Source organism: Macrobrachium rosenbergii, chromosome 3, assembly GCF_040412425.1.
Source record: "Macrobrachium rosenbergii isolate ZJJX-2024 chromosome 3, ASM4041242v1, whole genome shotgun sequence".
Lineage (NCBI taxonomy): Eukaryota > Metazoa > Arthropoda > Malacostraca > Decapoda > Palaemonidae > Macrobrachium > Macrobrachium rosenbergii.
In genome coordinates this window covers 87,466,082-87,484,970 of record NC_089743.1, presented here as the reverse complement: position 1 = coordinate 87,484,970, position 18,889 = coordinate 87,466,082, and the positions used below count along the sequence as shown (strand labels likewise).

The 18,889-nt window shown below is 39.2% G+C and overlaps 1 protein-coding gene across 1 annotated transcript in view; it reads left to right on the top strand.

Moving 5' to 3' along the window:
- Window positions 1-16,583: 16,583 nt before the first annotated feature.
- The window catches only part of Src42A (Tyrosine-protein kinase Src42A), a 119,382-nt gene continuing 117,076 nt past the window's right edge, over window positions 16,584-18,889 (top strand). The window contains exon 1 of the mRNA XM_067084234.1: window positions 16,584-16,864. Within this exon, the coding sequence (XP_066940335.1) occupies window positions 16,763-16,864 (102 nt within the window). The 5' untranslated portion in view covers window positions 16,584-16,762. The remainder of the gene's footprint in view (window positions 16,865-18,889) is intronic.

Here is an 18,889-nt window from a genome sequence, read left to right as displayed (position 1 = left end):
AATCTCTTGCATTTGAACGTTTGTGATGAGGAAAGCACCTTAGTTTTTGCCGAAATGAAAAAGTAAGAACCGTTTTAGTGTTCTGTAAAGGAAAACTGTTAAGATGGCTTTGTCTGTCCGTCCGCACTTTTTCTGTCCGCCCTCAGATCTTAAAAACTACTGAGGCTAGAGGGCTGCAAATTGGTGTGTTGATCATCCACCCTCCAGTCATCAAACATGCCAAATTGCAGCCCTCTAGCCTCAGTCGTTTTTATTTTATTTAATGAAATATTTAAGGTAGCCATGATCGTGTGTCTGGCACCGCTGTAGGTGCCAACAACACAGTCCACCACCGGGCCGTGACTGAAATTTTCATGGGCCGCGGTTGAGAGTTTCATACAGCATTATACGCTGTACAGAAAACTCGATTGCGCATATTGATTAATTTACTAGGGTTTCCTTGTCAAGGTAAGGTAAACATGTGTTTAGATTAAACGTAGGTAAAGTTGAATATGAATTTCGGAAGAGGAAATATAGATTAAATATCATGAGATATAAAGTTTGTTTAGACATTCGTTTATTTAAAAGGAATGGAGGTAGTGATGCCCATTTTATTCAGTGATTTTAGAGCATTAAACTTCTGCAGCCTAACTTAATAAACATAGTAAATTGAGAATACAGTATCCTGGAAAACTACACAATTAGAATGTCAGCAGACGATTTACCGCTGGCCATATTCGCGCATTTTACTAGTTCATTTTTAATGCCACCTGAAGAGGAGGCTGAAAGACCATATCGCTTACGTCATCTTCGGGTTGAAAACAATGTTTATGCCGTGTGTCGCCGAAACGTCAACCTCCCTGATTGCTTGATTGATAGAACAGCCCGTCTCTCTCTCTCTCTCTCTCTCTCTCTCTCTCTCTCTCTCTCTCTCTCTCTCTCTCCCGGATGCCTTTGTCCGCTGATTAGTACAGACATCTCTCTCTTAATCACTAAGGCTTCCGTAGCCTGATCATCTTATTTTTACTTCGTTTATTTATTTGTTTATTTACTTGTTTGCATTGAAAACATCAGTGTTTTGGCTGTGTAGAATTTGTTTACTTATCTTGTCTGTCTGTTTAATACTGGTAATTGGAATGATGATAATTCTTTTCTCTGTTTCGTAATGGTAGAATTTTTCTTACTTGTCATATATCTAGTGTTGTGTACAGATAATAATTATGATCGTGTGATAGTAATGATATTTATGATAGTAGAAATAAGAGTTAAGAATAATGTAGTAACATTAACAGTAATAATTAATTTATATGGGTGTAAAAGTTTTTAATTTATGAATGGCTCCATTAAAATTACTGCTTACAGTGTGCGTACATCACCGTCGTCTCTCTTCACCTATACCAGTTACAGCCCTGTTGCATTTCTGCCTGTGTAAGACTTAGATATATAAGATCACGCAAGAACGCGCATAGAGGTCGGACTCAGAGAGAGAGAGAGAGAGAGGAAACGGAGGGCGGTTCAATACCTAACTACATATAACAGTAAACTAGTCGAACTTGTTCGATAACGCCTCGGCGATTCAAGTCCTATTGTTTTTTCCCAAGTAGTTGGTATAGGTGGGAAGTTCCATCTGATTTACTAATTAATTTGTTCATCGTCCTGAAAACAAACACCAAATAGCCTAAATGTGTATTTCTTTGGCTAAAAGTAGGTAATGCCAACGTTCATATTAACTGCTGTGCATACTTCATTATTTTAACCTTCTCCTTTCCCCTTACAGGAAGTGACTGACACCAGAAGGTGGTAGCCTCTCGATTCTCAGCCAGTTTTTTGGAATGAGGTCGCTATCCCATCCGCTTCTCCATCCTAGTTGTGAACAACCACAGTTCACTGACTTCCATAAGCCTGAATTGTTTCCCACTTTCGAGGTCGATCTTGGGTATTTCGATAAGCATTAGTGGTAATGAGGTGAGAGAATAAATGGGAACAGTGATCATCGTGTGTCCAATTCCTTGCATTTCCCTTCCCCCTTCAGCTCGCAATTGCTGTCGTTGCCTGTCGGTTGTTGGGCAGGTATCTAGCGTTGTTCTGATGATTTATTGCTCCTAAAAAGAAGCAGAGTTGACTTAACGTTTCCGTCTGCCCATTTACCTCGGGAAAGATTTTGTTTTTACTCGTGAGGAGCCTACTGTCCTGGCATTTTTCCACCGGATAAGATCACATAAACTTTTCGTTGAATCTTTTCATTTTTAAGGTTCTGATTATGACCTTCAGGTAAGCTTTCGTATGACGTCAGAAAAAATGCTCGTCAACAGCTTCTTAAAGGAATGGTAAGTGTGGCATGTGGAAAATCACGTGGTGGCGGTAAGCATAAATAACATCAATGAACATTATAGCAAAGAAATTATAAGTTGTTTGTATAATTTATGATGGTGATTAATCTCCACATCCTTTCGCCGGTTCATGCATTTTCGTCGTCGAGTCTAATAAAATCCAAGGAAATCTAATAAAAACCAATAAGTTTTTTTATGACTTTAGTCCTTAGTGGTTAGGTAGTTGGAATGCGTAATTATAAGGTCAACATAAAAGATATATTTTTTTTTATTTTCGTGACCTGGTGTGTACGGACAGAAAGTGTAAAAGAGAAATAACCATCATTGATGGGCTTATCCATAACTGTCTGCGTGGGAATGGAAGCAGGTTAATTACAAATAACGTCTTAACAGTTTTTGTCAATCTGACCCCATAGATCCCAGCACGGAACACGTGAAACTTAAGACCGTTTTCCGTGTTGATTTACACGTCACCTGAGAAGAAGCCGAAAGAGAAGGCTGATTGTCTACCTTAGCACTTCTGTTTCCCAGATTTATTCGGGCCTGGGCAAATGAGGGGGATTAAGTGAACCTAACAAAACTATGATATGAAAGAAAAACTCGGTTCGCATCACGAGGAATTTCAGTAATACCCTCCGTCAAGGTTATTGTCTGATATTTCATCTTTCCTTCAGCTTATGATGTCATGACGTCAAGTTTTCGAAAGGGTTTCAAAGAGAATTTTCTCCGCAAGTCATTGATGGTAGTCTTGCAGATCGATTAATGAATGGGGCTTTGCAAAGGCTTAGCGGCATTGCTACAAATTCCCATAAGCTTTCGAAGAACAAGAGCACAATTATACCAGTGCGGGTACAAACTCAGCATATTTATTTTTGTCTAATTAAAATGCCATAGGGAAGCTAACTATCGTATTTGAATATTCAGGTATATAGCTTGTGTCCACTCTGTACAAAAAATTAGAAAAAATAAATTTTGTTTCGGTATAATATGTGGAAGTTACGAATGTCAATATCAACTTAATTGCGATACGACGAACAAACATTGGAAGTGCGTGAATTTAATTGTACAGAATGTTTGTGAATTTCCCTTGTTTGTTTGTTGTTTTTTTCCTTTGCTTCTGTTGTTTCATGGGCAGAGGAAAACACAACACAATGCTCGTGTGTATGTGTGTATATATATATATATATATATATATATATATATATATATATATATATATATATATATATATATATATATGTATATGTATATTAACTTTATCACATATACAATTGTTCTGTGCATTAGTAGAATTACTAAAAAGGAGGTCCTTTGAGTAATATATATATATATATATATATATATATATATATATATATATATATATTGTATGTATGTGTATGTATATGTACATGTAAGTATATATTGTATGTATGTATGTATGTATGTATGTGTATGTATACCTAAATACATACACGAGCCTGTTAATCCAGTGGTCCTGACACTTGCCTTGGTTTTGAGACGAACCTTGTTTGGTTTCCTGGAGAGGAGGAACAATTTAGGCAAGTTCTGTTAACACAGATTGTGCCTCTGTTGACTTAAGCAGTCAATTATGATTGCTGTGGCATACGACTGGGATGGAGAAGTGCATGGCTCTGGCGGACGTCCTCGTCTTCAATTATGTGCTGGGGACCGGAAGGGGAATGTCTGGGAAAATACACACACAGTACATGCATTCATTCATACATACATACATACATACATACATACATACATACATACATACATACATACATACAAATAAAGATAAAATCCACGAAGGACAGGGGAAACACTGGAGTGCCGCGAGGCCTTTCGACTGTCTGTCGTCCTTTACTTAGCTAAGTAAAGGTCGACTGTCTAGCTAAGTAAAGGACGACAGACAGTCGAAAGGCCTCGCAGCACTCCAGTGTTTCCCTTCTGTCGTCCTTTACTTAGCTAAGTAAAGGTCGACTGTCTAGCTAAGTAAAGGACGACAGACAGTCGAAAGGCCTCGCAGCACTCCAGTGTTTCCCTTTCCTTCGTGGATTTTACCTTTATTTATATATATTCATCACGTTCCATATTTTCGTGATTCAGTTATACATACATACAAATGTGCTGTATATGCATAAAATCTATGCATGAGTTGAAGGACTGATATGAAAGCCTGTAAAGCAACCTGAACACACACACACAAATATATATATATATATATATATATATATATATATATATATATATATATATATATATATATATATATATTAGTGTGGACTTCAAAGGATCTTGAAGACTGAGAAAATGAAGAATGAAGGAGAAGGCTCAGAGACACAAGTGAACAGACGTGACACGTACATCGGAAGGCGGAAATGCCTAACTGAGGGAGAGAAGTGTCAGTCCTTTCATCATCGAGTGTCAAAAAGATTACAATATCTGGCCGCGTTCATGACTGATATGCCACGATGGCTGGTTTCTGTTGCGGCTAAAGAAAGCACTCGTTTTGTTATGTCTTTATCGTTTGTTTCTTAGGTTTCAGTGTTATTTGCAGTGCTGGAGATGCGTATTTTTCGCACTTTTTCCACTGGGGAATGAACAGTATTAGATGATAAGAATTAACTTGTCTCAGATAAATGCCTTTTTTTTTGTGCAAGGGTAATCCAATGACATCTGACGGCTTGAGTTTTTTTTTCATGTATGTGTTATCGGTCATGAAGATTGTTTTTTTTAAGAATATATACTGTAGTTGTTATCTCTCTCTATAAAGCATTTTTCCAAGGTATATTTCTCTCTCTCTCTCTCTCTCTCTCTCTCTCTCTCTCTCTCTCTCTCAGTTGAAAATACCGATATTGTTTCCATTCGGTAATAAAAAGAGAGAGTCGTATATATCTGCCATTAAACGCCGCCCAGGTGCGTTAACGCTTGTTGTCGGCCCTTGGGGAAACAACTTATTTTTCCTTGGAAATACCAGCGTGACGGAAAGAAAAAAAGATCGTAGGCGTCATTAGATGACAGAGGAGCGACACAGCAGGAGCTTAACTGCTTACTTACTAAGCAGTTAAAAGAAAGGTAGGCAGGCATCAGCGGATGACTGTCAACAACGCAGCAGAAACCTAAGCGCCTACCTGGCGTCTGCTTTCTGCTGACGTATAGCTCGGGGCAAGCAGGAAGAAAGCAACGTTGGCGGTAGTGGATTATAACATGTGACGTAGCGGGAGCCTGCTTACCTGGCGCCTACTTCCTGCTAGCACAGCGGCGGCGGGGGGGGGGGGCGTTTGCTGTAAGCGCGAACGACAGCAGATGCGCTTGCACGCTTCCCATTGTACCTGTCAACCCGACCGCTTGCGAAGTCAGATCATGTCTAAAGCGCGCATACATTTCGTTTGGTTCCTGTTATTTTCTTTTTTAATATTACCAGCCTTCCGAAGTTATTGTTTCTTACTTATTGTCTCGCGCGCGCGCACACACACACACACACATATATATATATACAGTATATATATGTGTATAGAGAGAGAGAGAGGTCCCTTCGGTACTGGCTCTTGGCATATCTTTTTTTGGCATGAGATTGCCGAGCCCGTGCCCAGGCTGCGACCGAGCACAGTTAACTGACCCTCGGGTATGGCACAGTGGATTTGTCAGGAAACAGATGAAGCCGAATTCTACATCACTGAGTCTCTCGCGTGTGAGAGAACAAGCGTGCTAGTGTTTGAAATCCTCTTGCCTAACAACGCGATTCGAAACCAGAACATGCACAGGAGAAATAAAATTGAAAACAAAAAAAAAAAACAGGAAGCTGTCTCTCTGGGGCCTACAATTAATGTTTTATTGATCATAATAAATGAAGAGTAATCTGAACAAATAAGCAAGGGGAAAGAGACGTCTAATGAATGGCCCTGCTAGCCAGGGTATAAGTTAAGGAGCGGTACATTTTATAGTGAAAAATCTGGTCATATTATGCATCTGATAACTGATTGGTACACGCAAGTGTTCTTTAGTAGAGATGGGCTGGATAAGGCCACATAAGCAGCCATTTTAATTGCTTCTAATTGCTTGTCAGTCCGAGACGGAGCAGTTATTTTGTATGTCTGTCTCTCTCTCTCTCCCTCCTACAGTGACTTGCAAAAAGGTGTGTTAATAGATGTATAGATGTGTCATTGTAATTATATATATATATATATATATATATATATATATATACACACATACACACACACACACACACACACACACACACACACACACACACACACACACTAGCTGACCAACCCGGCGCTGCCCGGGAAAACTCTGAATGACATTCGATAAACTATCTCTCTCTCCCTCTCCCCAGCTTTCTCCTACCTAACACCCCCTCTTCTCTCTCTCCTCCTCTCACTCTCTTTCTCACTCTCTCCCAACTCACCCATTCACCAACTCACCCATTCACTATTATAGAATTCAACAACCTAAGGCTGTGTGACTCACGATCAAGTTTACTTGTCATTTCTTCTTTCAGTTCATCAAAACTCCTGTTAAAACTTACGTATAGAAAACAGTTTGTGGGCAGAGACAGTCCACTCACCAAAACGGATGAACTGATGGTATTACCTAAATATCCTTCGACCGACTGACAGGTAATTGCACGTGTGGACAGGTTAGCGCCAATTTCGTGACAGTTTGGTGTTGTATTTCATCGGGGAAACATCTCAGACTCTCTGATCAGAATATGAATAAATTATGTCTAGTCTTATTCATTTCACTGTTAGACCTTTCAGCGCTATTTTTAGGCTGTTATAAGTCTAAATCATAAAATAAAAATCTAAAACAATATTCATAAAAGTGAACCAACCCCTCAGCTCTGATTTGAACTCATTCATTAATACTGTATGAGAATAGACGTCCTTTTTTTAATAAGAAACATTTAGTCTTTACTCTCTTACGCCTTTTCACTTCTTTCCTATTATTATTAAGTGAATTGCTGCAAGAGTTAGCCTTCCATCCCACCATCATATCAAGAAAAAAAGTGGCAAAACACTTTCCAATACAGCTAACTTCAACTCGTGATACGTATTTTTTATATTGGTCTTAGGGACGTTTTTAACATAATATAATAGATTGCAACTCATTAGCTTTATGATGACATCAGATTCCTTAACATAGAATTGTGTATAAAGTTACATGTATGGCATCTATAAACTTGGTCAGCTTGTACACTAACGTAAATATGTTGTTTCTCCCTCTGGGTTATAATTTAGTAATAAACCTCATAGATAGAGATACATTTCACTTGCAAGTGTTTGAATGATGCCCTGAGAGAGAGAGAGAGAGAGTTTGGTGTTGGTTTCTGCTGGCTGACAGTTTATTGTATTGTTTTTTTTTTTATTTTTGCTCCTTATACAAAGCCGTGAGCTCAACAGAAGTATTAAAAATTAAAAGTTAGATTTTAGAGTTGAGCACTCATTTGACTCCAACGTGACCTGTGGAAATCAGCTGTACTATATAACATCCTTGTTGAGCTTACAGAAAACTTGAACACATCAGAAACAAAATTATGAAATGACACTGGTCAGTTACATTTAACAGTGTAAGTTATGAAGTTTTCTGCATTTTCATTAATATGATCATTGCTGTCATTATGACGATCTGTATCATTTAAATCGCAAGCAAATTGTATTAGCAACGTTGGTGCCAGATCCCGATCAAAATCCGCGGTAGCTAAGCTATGCTGTCTTGTCTAGGGTCAGAATCATATGGCAGAGGAAACCTCACGAATCGGTTCCCTCCTTGAGCGTCGTTTCTAATGCTGGAACGGAAAGCGAAGTTTGAGTTCCACTTGGGAAACTCCCGAGTGTGACTAGAATTTGCGTCATGGAAATACTGGAGTGTGAAATGAAGATGAAGTTGAACTGCGCCATGTTTTGTGAAGACAGAATCCGTTGCTAATCCTCTTCCCCTAGTGACCGATCGGAAACATTAGTTACCTCTTCTTTTGTTTTAGCTAAACGCGTAAAGAGCACAGCGCCTCTTTTGTTATTAAGGGCTGGTAACACTTGGACCAGAGCTTTTGAACAGTATAAACGTGCTTATGTAATTGCGCAAGTGCGAGGATAAACAAAGTGCTTGCAATGTTGCTTCATCCTTTAAGCCCTGGGAAATCTGCTCAAGTGTGCAACGTTGCACTTTGCATAAGGGAACTAGAGCAAGTTACGGACGTGCTCGGCGTATTGCGATCGCTTTTTTTTTTTATTCCAGTGATGAGGGAGAGAAGTGATCCATTGGTGTTATACGTGTTTAGGAAATGAGAAGGCTTCGTCGGAAACTGCCAGGTGTTGTCTTCGGATGAGGATTGTGTTGCGATGGGTAACGCTTGGAAATGGAAGCAAAGACGAAAGGCGACAAGAGAATGATGAACATTAGATTAAATGCATTAAAAAGAAAGAAACAAAACCCTTATTGTACCATAGCTCAGGGAGAGTCGCTACTCCTTCTCTCATAGAAAAATTACGGATGGTAAATAGTTTTGTCTGTCTGAATTCGTTAAGGGAAAAAAATGATTGCTTGTGACTGCGTGTCTGTCTGAGTTATGAGGATTATGAGTCTCCAAACCCATTTATATATCAATGAGGTTTATTTATTTATTTCGAGAGGAAATCAAGACACAAGGAAATCTAGTTTAAATAAAATCATCGTACCACAGAAGTGGAATGAGAATTTGGGCTTAGCCATTAGGGAAGCTAGGAAGGATTTTTGGGGAGATAGAAAGAATTGTCTGACAGACAGTATAGATTAAAAAAAAAAAAAAAAAAGGAAAAGAGGGGGAGGGGGGAAAAGGAAAAACAGCGATAATGAACTGAGATATCAACTAAAGATCACCAAGGTGGTGGCCATGGCTGAAAATGCTATTTTCGTATTTTAACTACAACTGTAAATTAGCTTATTGTCGCTGTTTCGGAAAATTTCACGTAAAATGACCGGATAGTTTTTGATTAAATAAATAATCTAGCTGTTGGTGTAAATTACTTCAGTATCTTCGACCATTATAGAATTATAAAAAAGAGCATTACATTATATATTTTAAAATTTTTTTCCTATTTTAGCTTTATCTATAATTATTGTATTTTCTCCTGCCATTTGGAAAATTACTTGTGAAATGTTTTGGTGTTATAAATTTCATCGTTATTGTCATGTTTTACCAATAATCGTAAATTGATCTACAGTCTTCAACAATTCTAAAGGAAATAAAGAAAAAAGTATCAGGTACAAAAAGAAGTCCGAAAGAATTTCTCCAGCGCGATGTGTTATGGGAACTGATGACTAGTTTCGAAGTTATGTAAAAGGTGGAGGGAGAGAGGCGGAGGGGGAGGGAGAGGTGGTAATAGTGATGTAAAAGAGGAATGGAGGGAGAAAGAAGGGGGTAGAATGTGGAGAGGACCCATTTCTCCCTTCATTTCCGCTTGGCTTCGCCACATCTGCAACGACCTTGCGATAGTGCACGAAATCTCGGTTGCACTTTTCAGTCAAGTCGGTACCACCGGAGTCCGTCCTTCCTTCCTTCAGTAGCAGGTGTGTACTGATGAAGGAGTCCGTCCTTCCTTCAGTAGCAGGTGTAACGCAAGTGTATACTGAAGGCCTTGCAATTCCCTTCTGCAGCAGCAGGTGTAGGCTAATGCGCTGGTGTTTAGGGATAAAAGCATCACCCATTTTCCATTTCCAGTCCAAATCATCACAAGTGTTGTCAGTCCAGCCCGAAGGTAGCCAGCAGAGTGTACTGACGAAGGCGATGCGTGCAGGATCGCATAACGGCCTGGATGTCATTTACCTCCTCCCGCCGCCGCCGCCGCCACCTGTTTCGCTATTGTGCGCATTTTAATGGCCGATGGTAAAGTGTTGCCATCAAACTGTATCGCCTTTTTTTAGGCAGTCTATGACGAAGTTGGGCAAGCCGCGGAAGTTGAGTGTCATGTCATGCTATGTCACATTGGTTGATGTATTTCAGTTCCGCCGATTTAATTACGTCAGTTTGATTGCGAACGTTTTGACGTATAGTTCAAAATGGGGAAGGTAATCAATGTTATTTCTTTATAAGAAGAGTTTTTTTCCCTATGTTGACCTTAATTGAATGCATTTATTTAGTTTTGAGGGAAATTGTTTAAACGTTAATGCAGCTTTTTGGTTCTCAACAGTCAGAGACCGGACTTCACTCATGTGGTAAGGATACGAGGCTTCAGTCCTGTGGAAGGGAAACGATTCTTAGACCACTTTCTGAAAAAATCCATTTTATGTTGATCTTAGCATTTAGTTATGTACCTAGTGGTTAGCTGACTGTGTTGGGTTGCAGGTAGAGTGGGAAAAAGACACGGAGACAGCAACCATATCCCAAAAAAACTTGATGAGAACCGGAAGGTTAACACCCTTTGAAACCACAAACCCACAACAGGAGAAAAGAAACACACGCACACACAAAAAAAAAAAAATATATATATATATATATATATATATATATATATATATATATATATATATATATATATATACTAGCTGACCAACCTGGCACTGCCCGGGAGAACTCTGAATGATAACCAGTAAACTCTCTCTCTCTCTCTCTCTCTCTCTCTCTCTCTCTCTCTCTCTCTTCCTTTCCGTTTCCTCTTAAAAATAGTTGTTTCAATTACATTGCCCAGCATTTTTGACATTTTATATTTCACCCCTTCTCATCCCCCTTTCCTATCAGGGCTGAACTTGGACTTAAAGGGCATCGGGAGTGTCACCATTCATTTCATCAACCTCGAAAACTATGGATTAGACACTGGTATATGTCATTTCTGACATTTCATTTTTCACCCCTTCTAACCCCCCCCCCTTCTTATCAGGGCTGAACTTGGACTTAAAGGGCATCAGGAGTGTCACTACTCATCTCAGCGACCTCAAAAACTATGGATTAGACACTTATATCTGTCGTTGTCAGTTATTTTTACATATCATCTCAGCGACCTCAAAAACTATGGATTAGACACTTATATCTGTCGTTATTGGTTATTTTTACATATCATTCCCTTCCCACCCCCACCCTCTTTGGTACCAGTGATGCCTTACCACCACACAGTATTCTTTCCCATATAGTAAGTCATATGTATACCAAATTTGGTTGAAATTGCTCAGTATGCTGGAACATACACACATACATACATTCATCCATACATCCATTTTTTATATATACTAGCTAAACAACCTGGCACTGCCTGGGAAAACTCTGACTTACAACTGATAAACTCTCTCTCTCTCTCTCTCTCTCTCTCTCTCTCTCTCTCTCTCTCTCTCTCTCTCTCTCTCTCTCTCTCTCCTGTTAAGATAGGTGCTTCAATTACATTGCCCAGTATTTTTGACATTTTATATTTCACCCCTCCTCACCCCCACTTCCTATCGGGGCTGAACTTAAAGGGCATTGGGAGTGTCACTATTCATCTCAGCGACCTCGAAAACTATGTTATTTTCGGTTATTTTTACATGTCACCCGTTTCCCACACCAACCCCCCCTTTCGTGCCAGTGATGTCTTACCCCCACAGTGCTCTTTTCGAGATAGTAAGTGGTTGAAATTACCCAATGCGTTTCAGAGTGTATGTGGAACACACACACATGCATACATATATAAATACATACATACATCCATTTTTATATGTTTAACAGATACATATATTTGTGTGTGCGTGTTTGTCATACGTGTGAATTTAATTTGTGTTCCTTTCTACATGCAGAAGATTTTAATAGAATTTTCATATCACTATAAATGCTTATTTTGTTTATACAGCAAATTTATTTTTTGCAGCCCAGTTTTTGTACCATTACCGTGATTTGCCTGGATACAAAGAACAAAGCGTCATTGCAGGTGCGGGGAAAAGTGGAATTACATTATTATATTATATAGCAATAATGGCATAATTGGGTTAGCATGATTACATCATCACCAACACAGATATCATCACTGCAGACAGCGCGGCGTGTGTGTATCTGGAGGGCGGTCGGGGCCAATAGTTAATTGCATAGCAGCTTAATTAAAGGTCTGGACTGATTCCGATCTGTTCATCGTCCGTTTAAATGCAATTATTTCCGGTAATGGCCGTGTGCTTCACGCGGATTCTCCTGCCTGCCTGTGTCGTGTTATCTGCAGGGATTTTTTATGTATATATTAACCCCGTGCATCATTTTCATCACGTTGCGGAAGTTGGAAGCATATGACGTAGCATTCATAGTGGTTTTGGGTGTATAGCATTATCCGGCCGTGCATTTCAGCTCATTGTCGTTTTAATAAAGGTTAAAATGGAGAGCGGAATTTATGGCTAGCGTGTTTCATTCAACTGAAAATCACCAGATTCAGGAAAAGCAGAAGCAGAAAGAGAAGCCCAAAGCTTGACAGTAGAAGAAACTGCCTTGAATAGCGTGTTTCATTCAACTGAAAATCACCAGATTCAGGAAAAGCAGAAACAGAAAGAGAAGCCCAAAGCTTGACAGTAGAAGAAACTGCCTTGAATAGCGTGTTTCATTCAACTGAAAATCACCAGATACAGGAAAAGCAGAAGCAGGAAGAGAAGCCCAGGGCTTGACAGTAGAAGAAACTGCCTTGATGGATGTCATCTGATGATTTCTGGCCTCTACAGATTGAGTGCGAGAAAAGTGGCATAGTGGGTGTTACGAGGCTGACCGACAGAGGGACTCTATTCTTAAGCTGAACAGAGCAGTGGTTAAAATTGTCTTGTCCATAGTGGAGGGATGGAAAAGTAAAATAAAGCTGAAAGAGCGCCATTAATCGAGAAATTTTATTGGCAAAGGACCAGAAGTTTTTTAGTAATTTTTAAAAAACTTAACCGTCGGAACTTCTCCCTGAATTGGGGATTCACCCACAGGACCCTACTTAACCCTCGTCGAAAGGGGGAATTAAACTAACCTTACTTTCCGAAACCTAGGGGTCAACACAGGTCAGATTCGAATAAAACTCAAATTTCAACTGAGCTGTCTTGTAAAGTAATTCCAATATTTTTCAGCGAGGACAGAATCGAGGTAACAGATTTTCCTCCAGACTGAGAAAACTTTTGAATCTCTCTCTCTCTCTCTCTCTCTCTCTCTCTCTCTCTCTCTCTCTCTCTCTCTCTCTCTCAGATGGCTCAGGAACCGCATTGGTCAAGTGAAGGGTCAGGAGAGCTTATAACGGTCAAGGTGACCTGTGCCTTTATCATCTCACACAAACAACAAAGGCATTTTGTCTACATTCACTAAGAACTAATCATCCCTAGAAACAACTTTCAGAATTGGCTGTCATTATGAACATGCATTAGAACTGTGACTCCGACTTTTTTATGTACACATATTTCATTGGGGGTCACTTCTTGAATTTTCGTGTATGCCTGTTTTGACGTTTAAGAATCCCTTTTTTTTCTCATTTTAACTAGGCATTTTAATTTTCAGGGGCCATGTATTGCATCAGTGCACTGCATATGCCACCAGTTTGCAACCTCCTCTCTTAGTGGCCTTACAGATTCATTGTTGATTGGGTGAACTTCTGATAACCAGCCACTTTTTACAACTGTCATGAACGCAGCTGTCTGAAAGAAGTGGTTAGTTGTCTTTGGACCCCCAGAAGTAAAATCAAAAGCTATTAAAGAATAATTTTCTCCAGCGTGATTGTATAGAAATCGAGACTTGCCAATATTTTATTTGATGTATTATTTAAATAAGTAGATTAGGTCGCTAAGGAGAACATGCCTGGCTGTTACATAATATCCAGAACCAAAAATATGAACAATTCCATGGAACCTCTCTTCGTTTCAACAGTGTATTACGATCCCAGCAGTTAAACTGCTCAAACTAATTTTTCAACATAAAAAATCCAAATGAAATCGAATTGATTTATTTTTTCACCCTTCTGTGAAAAGAAGCACCAAAATGTTGCATGATTTTATCAATACTCGAGCCTCCAAATTTTCGGCAGCAGTTCATGAAATGTTTATCCGTCCGTAATGGAAATAAGAGAGAATTTTTTAAAACGAAAACCCACGTCTGGATGATATTGGCTGTTAAAGTTGTCTATTTAATATTTATATAAACTCGACAATAAAACAGAGGAATAGACCACAAGTAAACAAAGGCTTTGTTTATTTTTCTAACCATAATCTCGTTTGTATAAAGAAGCAGATTGAATTTTTCATGACTGTTTACGATTACTGTATACCTGCAGCTGGTAACCCGGGCTGAACGTCAGGAAGTTTATGTAAAAGTATTGTTAATCCCTCTCAGACACTAATTCGCGCCTGAGATCTGATATTACACAACAATATAGATGTATCAAGCCTCAAATGATATAAAAGTACATTGGATCCACAGTAGAACAATTCCAGTACTATGTTTCCTAGTACACGCGCCTTTGTCTAATGAGAAGTAGTTTATCATTATACCCATATCCACATAATTCTGAAGTAGGTCACAGAATTCAGCAAAAGAATTTCACAGTCCAGTTGACCTTTACCTGGAATGGGAAAGTTGTTGCAGGTATATGAATTAAGTAATGAAAATATAACCACCCAGAAATGATAAATCTCGGTATAATGATGATAGCAATTAACCATGTTTCTTTGTTAGTTTCTTGATGTGAAGTGTTCAATGCTGAAGAAACTGAGTACCTTAAAATATAGTTTTTACCTATCTCACCTTTAGATTTCCTTCTTCTCTTTCTTGGCTACTAAAATTCATTTCCTTCCCCTTCCTCTCTCTGTCTCCTTATGTAATGTACTTTCTTTCACAGTTCGACTGTGTGCTTATAATCTTATGGCTTAATCATTCCAGATGAACTTTGGTAGGGTGCTGACGTTTCTTATCGCAAAAAAAAAAAAGTTCTTTCGTTGTTATAATGATATGCAAGTTGTCAGTCATAAAGACTAGAACGAGTAATTAATACATCACTAAATCAGCATATCTCAAGAATGAAATAAAACCACAAGACTGGAAGTTAGCATTGTAATTGTATTAAACAACTCCTGTCGATAGATGGCAGTGGTGTGAGGTCAAATGCTCCGTAAACTTAACTGCGAGGCATCTCTATCCTCTCTCTCTCTCTCTCTCTCTCTCTCTCTCTCTCTCTCTCTTACTGACTTGGTTTATGTTCGTAATCTATGTGGTTTCCCATCTTCCGAACACCAGGTACTATCATACATGCAAGGATTTGCCCCCGAACTAATCGATATTGTCAACTGTTGATAAGTACAGTTGGTTGCACGTTCCTCGTCAACATTAAGTTGAATATCAACTGGCCGCTAATCCAGTTTGTTCCTTAATATTTTCCAACTTTCTGTGCTTTATTTTGTATGTCATACTTTAATACATAAGTGTATCTCATGGAAATCGCCTGTCAAGCAGAACACATGACAGTTTGACAGGTAAACAAACAAATGAAAAGTTGATAACATTGAGTTGCCAGTTACCCACAAAGTAATCCCTTTTCAGCGCCCAGGGCACCGTTCATTCTCAAGGAGAACATGTTTTTATTGACTTTCAGTTGGTTTAATCTCCAAAAGATGTGACATTTAAATAATTTGTTGTAGTATTTCCGAACATTTTGGACTAATTAATTCTCTGTCATGTATAAACTGATAGAATTCTGTGGATATTGCTGGTGTGATGATAAATGAGAGATCATACTCGCCCGCATTCTTTCGTGATATTCCTCCGCCTCCATGACTAATTTCCTCATTAATTCTAACGCCGCTCTTCGTGTCTGTCATCAGTGTTTTGTTAATATTATCTTTAAGGATTGTTACCAATACACATTGCTACTCATTTTCAGGAGAAACAGTAAAATTGGAGGATGCATTCCTAAAAGTATACATTAATCACAGAATATAGGATGGCTCAGAATAATGATTAGACTAGCTGATTGCATGCTTATTTTATGAGTAGTGTGCACTTTTCGAAACTTGTAAATGAAAGCGTCTGAAATGATTATGAAAATAGCTCTGTAGAAATTAATTGGAACTACTTTACTCTTTGGGTGTACACCGTCTGTGGCGGTGGCCAGTTTTGCAAGCTGTACGATAATTATCGGTTGACACTCTTGAATATAAACGAAAAATCGAGATAGTTTCCAAATTTATAAAATTATCCATTACTTATGTAGCATTTAGAGTGCTTTTATTTTTAAAATACCGGTGAACGAGGGCGGATATCAGAAAGTAAACACACATTCCGAGAGTTTTGGCGATGCCGTACGATGTTTCCGCCCGGAGCCAACACTGGCTGTGTTGCCTCTAGACCTCGGGAAAGTGGAAGTGGTAATGGTGAGGGTTAGATATACGGTCAACATGGCGAAGAAAGTGTGAAAAAGTGAGGGCATATTTGATCGTAAATGGACGAATATGGTGAGGGGAAGTGCAATGAAGTGAAGTGCATTAGTTGTAAGAGGGAATAGTACAAAAGAAAGCGAAAAGGAAAGATGGGGAACTGCTTTAGCAGCAGTAATCGAAGTGGGAAAAAGGACCCAACTATTACTGACAGTCGGAGTATCGCCTCTCCAAATAATCTGTTTACCGAACAGGTACGTTGCCCTGGAGCCATTGTCCAAAATGCTAGTTTGAGTTTATCGACAGCCACAAAATTAACAGGGTTAATTTGTTGCAGGTGGATGGTAATTAGTGTTTATATGTTCACATTTCGTTCAGTTGTGTTTGTAGTGACCCGCAGTCCCCGCCCAGGCAGGAAAGTGAATGTAGGCATAGCCTTGTCTGGGCAACTTGGGGCCTCGGCACTTACCCTAGTCCAGATTAAGCCCCAAAAAAACAACTTTTTATTTAATTTGTACGTATTATGGGTTCTTCATCTGACAGCTACAGACTCTTTCCCGTATGGATAACCTGAAAGAACTTCTGGTCTACGAAAGCTGTCAACCAAGAGTTGTTGTTCTTGCTTTTGCCTTGTTTTCACTATCCTCAGCTAATGCCCCTAAACGGGGTAGTCATAGTACAGGCCTATTTCAGATTTATGGCAGCTTTGAAAGGTGAGCCAGTCTAGGCAGAATTACCGGAAGATATTGAGAAAGCTTTATATACGAAAGCTTATACGATGGTGTACCCCAGGCTCTCGTCAAAGGTTCTGTATGATTATGTTGATAGGCCTGATTAGCATATTTGGGCCTCGTAAGAGATGGCCACACACAAGCTGGGTCACAGGCCGTGTTTTGGCAGTGTTATGAAGAGGTTGAAGGCCTGCTTCATTTTTGTTTACATTTTTTATTATCGCCATCGTTATATGCTAAGGGTAAACCAGTTGATATGGAAGCATGACAGATCTTACAGAAGACAGCCTCTACACAGGCGAGTCTTTCTCTGTACAGTGCTCTAAACTCTTACTAATGTCAAAGTGAATTTCAATATATAGGCGTAGCCTACCTCTGTATTTGTTTATAGTTGTGTGAAATGGGAATTGGACAAACTAAAAAGGTCCTTGCATCCCCAGTGATTCCCAGGCTATTTGGCAATGTGATATTTGAATTCGAAACCAACGCTGAATTTAATATAAGATGTGGCCAAATGATGGTCATTTTAACCTAGCATTTTTTTATTTTTCATAGGAAAGATAAGAGCCAAATTAATAATAGGTTAAGTACTTTCACAAAACATATGAATGTTGTATCATTTGTTTAAGTCCATTGTGTGAAGTAGAACTGCAGAATGGTTGTGCTTGTTAGGCTAGGCCAATTCTGTGGGTTGGCGACATAGGCCATTTCAGCGGGAATGCATCCGAGCGCATCTTATCATAGGGCACTGTGCCTGACCTGGGTGGATGTTCTTCACCTCCCTGGACCCCCCCCCCCAATGTGATATTGTGCATAGAAGTGTGTATCTTTACGACATCTGCTATTCTAGAATGCCTATGGGAGTTTTTTGCTTTATTGTTGCATAATAAGTTCAGTATACTGTGCTTGTTTTCCGTCAGTTAAAACTAAAGTTCATCTATCCTTGGGTCAGGCTCGTCTTCCATTCCACTACTACTAACAGGTGATGGTAGATTGAAAGGCCAAACTGTGTCATCAAGCTTTTGAAGCTAAGCAGTCAGCTGGGGATGTCCCTCTCCCAGATACTTGTCATCCTGGGCCTATTCTTACAAAATTTGCATTTCTCTCTAAGGATAGTAAAAAAATTCTGGATAATCTTGATAGCTGGGGTAGAGAAAATCCTAACAGTTTCTTCCCTTTGTTTTTAAAAAAAAAGTTTCTAGTGTGTTGTCCCCCAAAATTAGTAGATTCTATTGATTTTTATGTCAACATAGTTCCTTTGCGGACAAGCACAAGCTCAGTAATACAGGGCCTTTTCCAAAGAGTGGCATATCTGCAGACTGCAGTAACTACAGGCTGATCTTTATTCTCCTTTTCCAAAGAGTGGCATATCTGCAGACTGCAGTAACTACAGGCCAATCTCTATTCTCCCTTTGCTCTCCAAAGTTGCTGGAAAACTTATTTTTAAGCCACTTTATAAGTATGTGGAATCTGAAAGATTGTTAGCTGATAATCAGTCTGCATACAGGAAGCAGTTAGGTACCTGCAGTGCTCTTTTAGACTTGACAT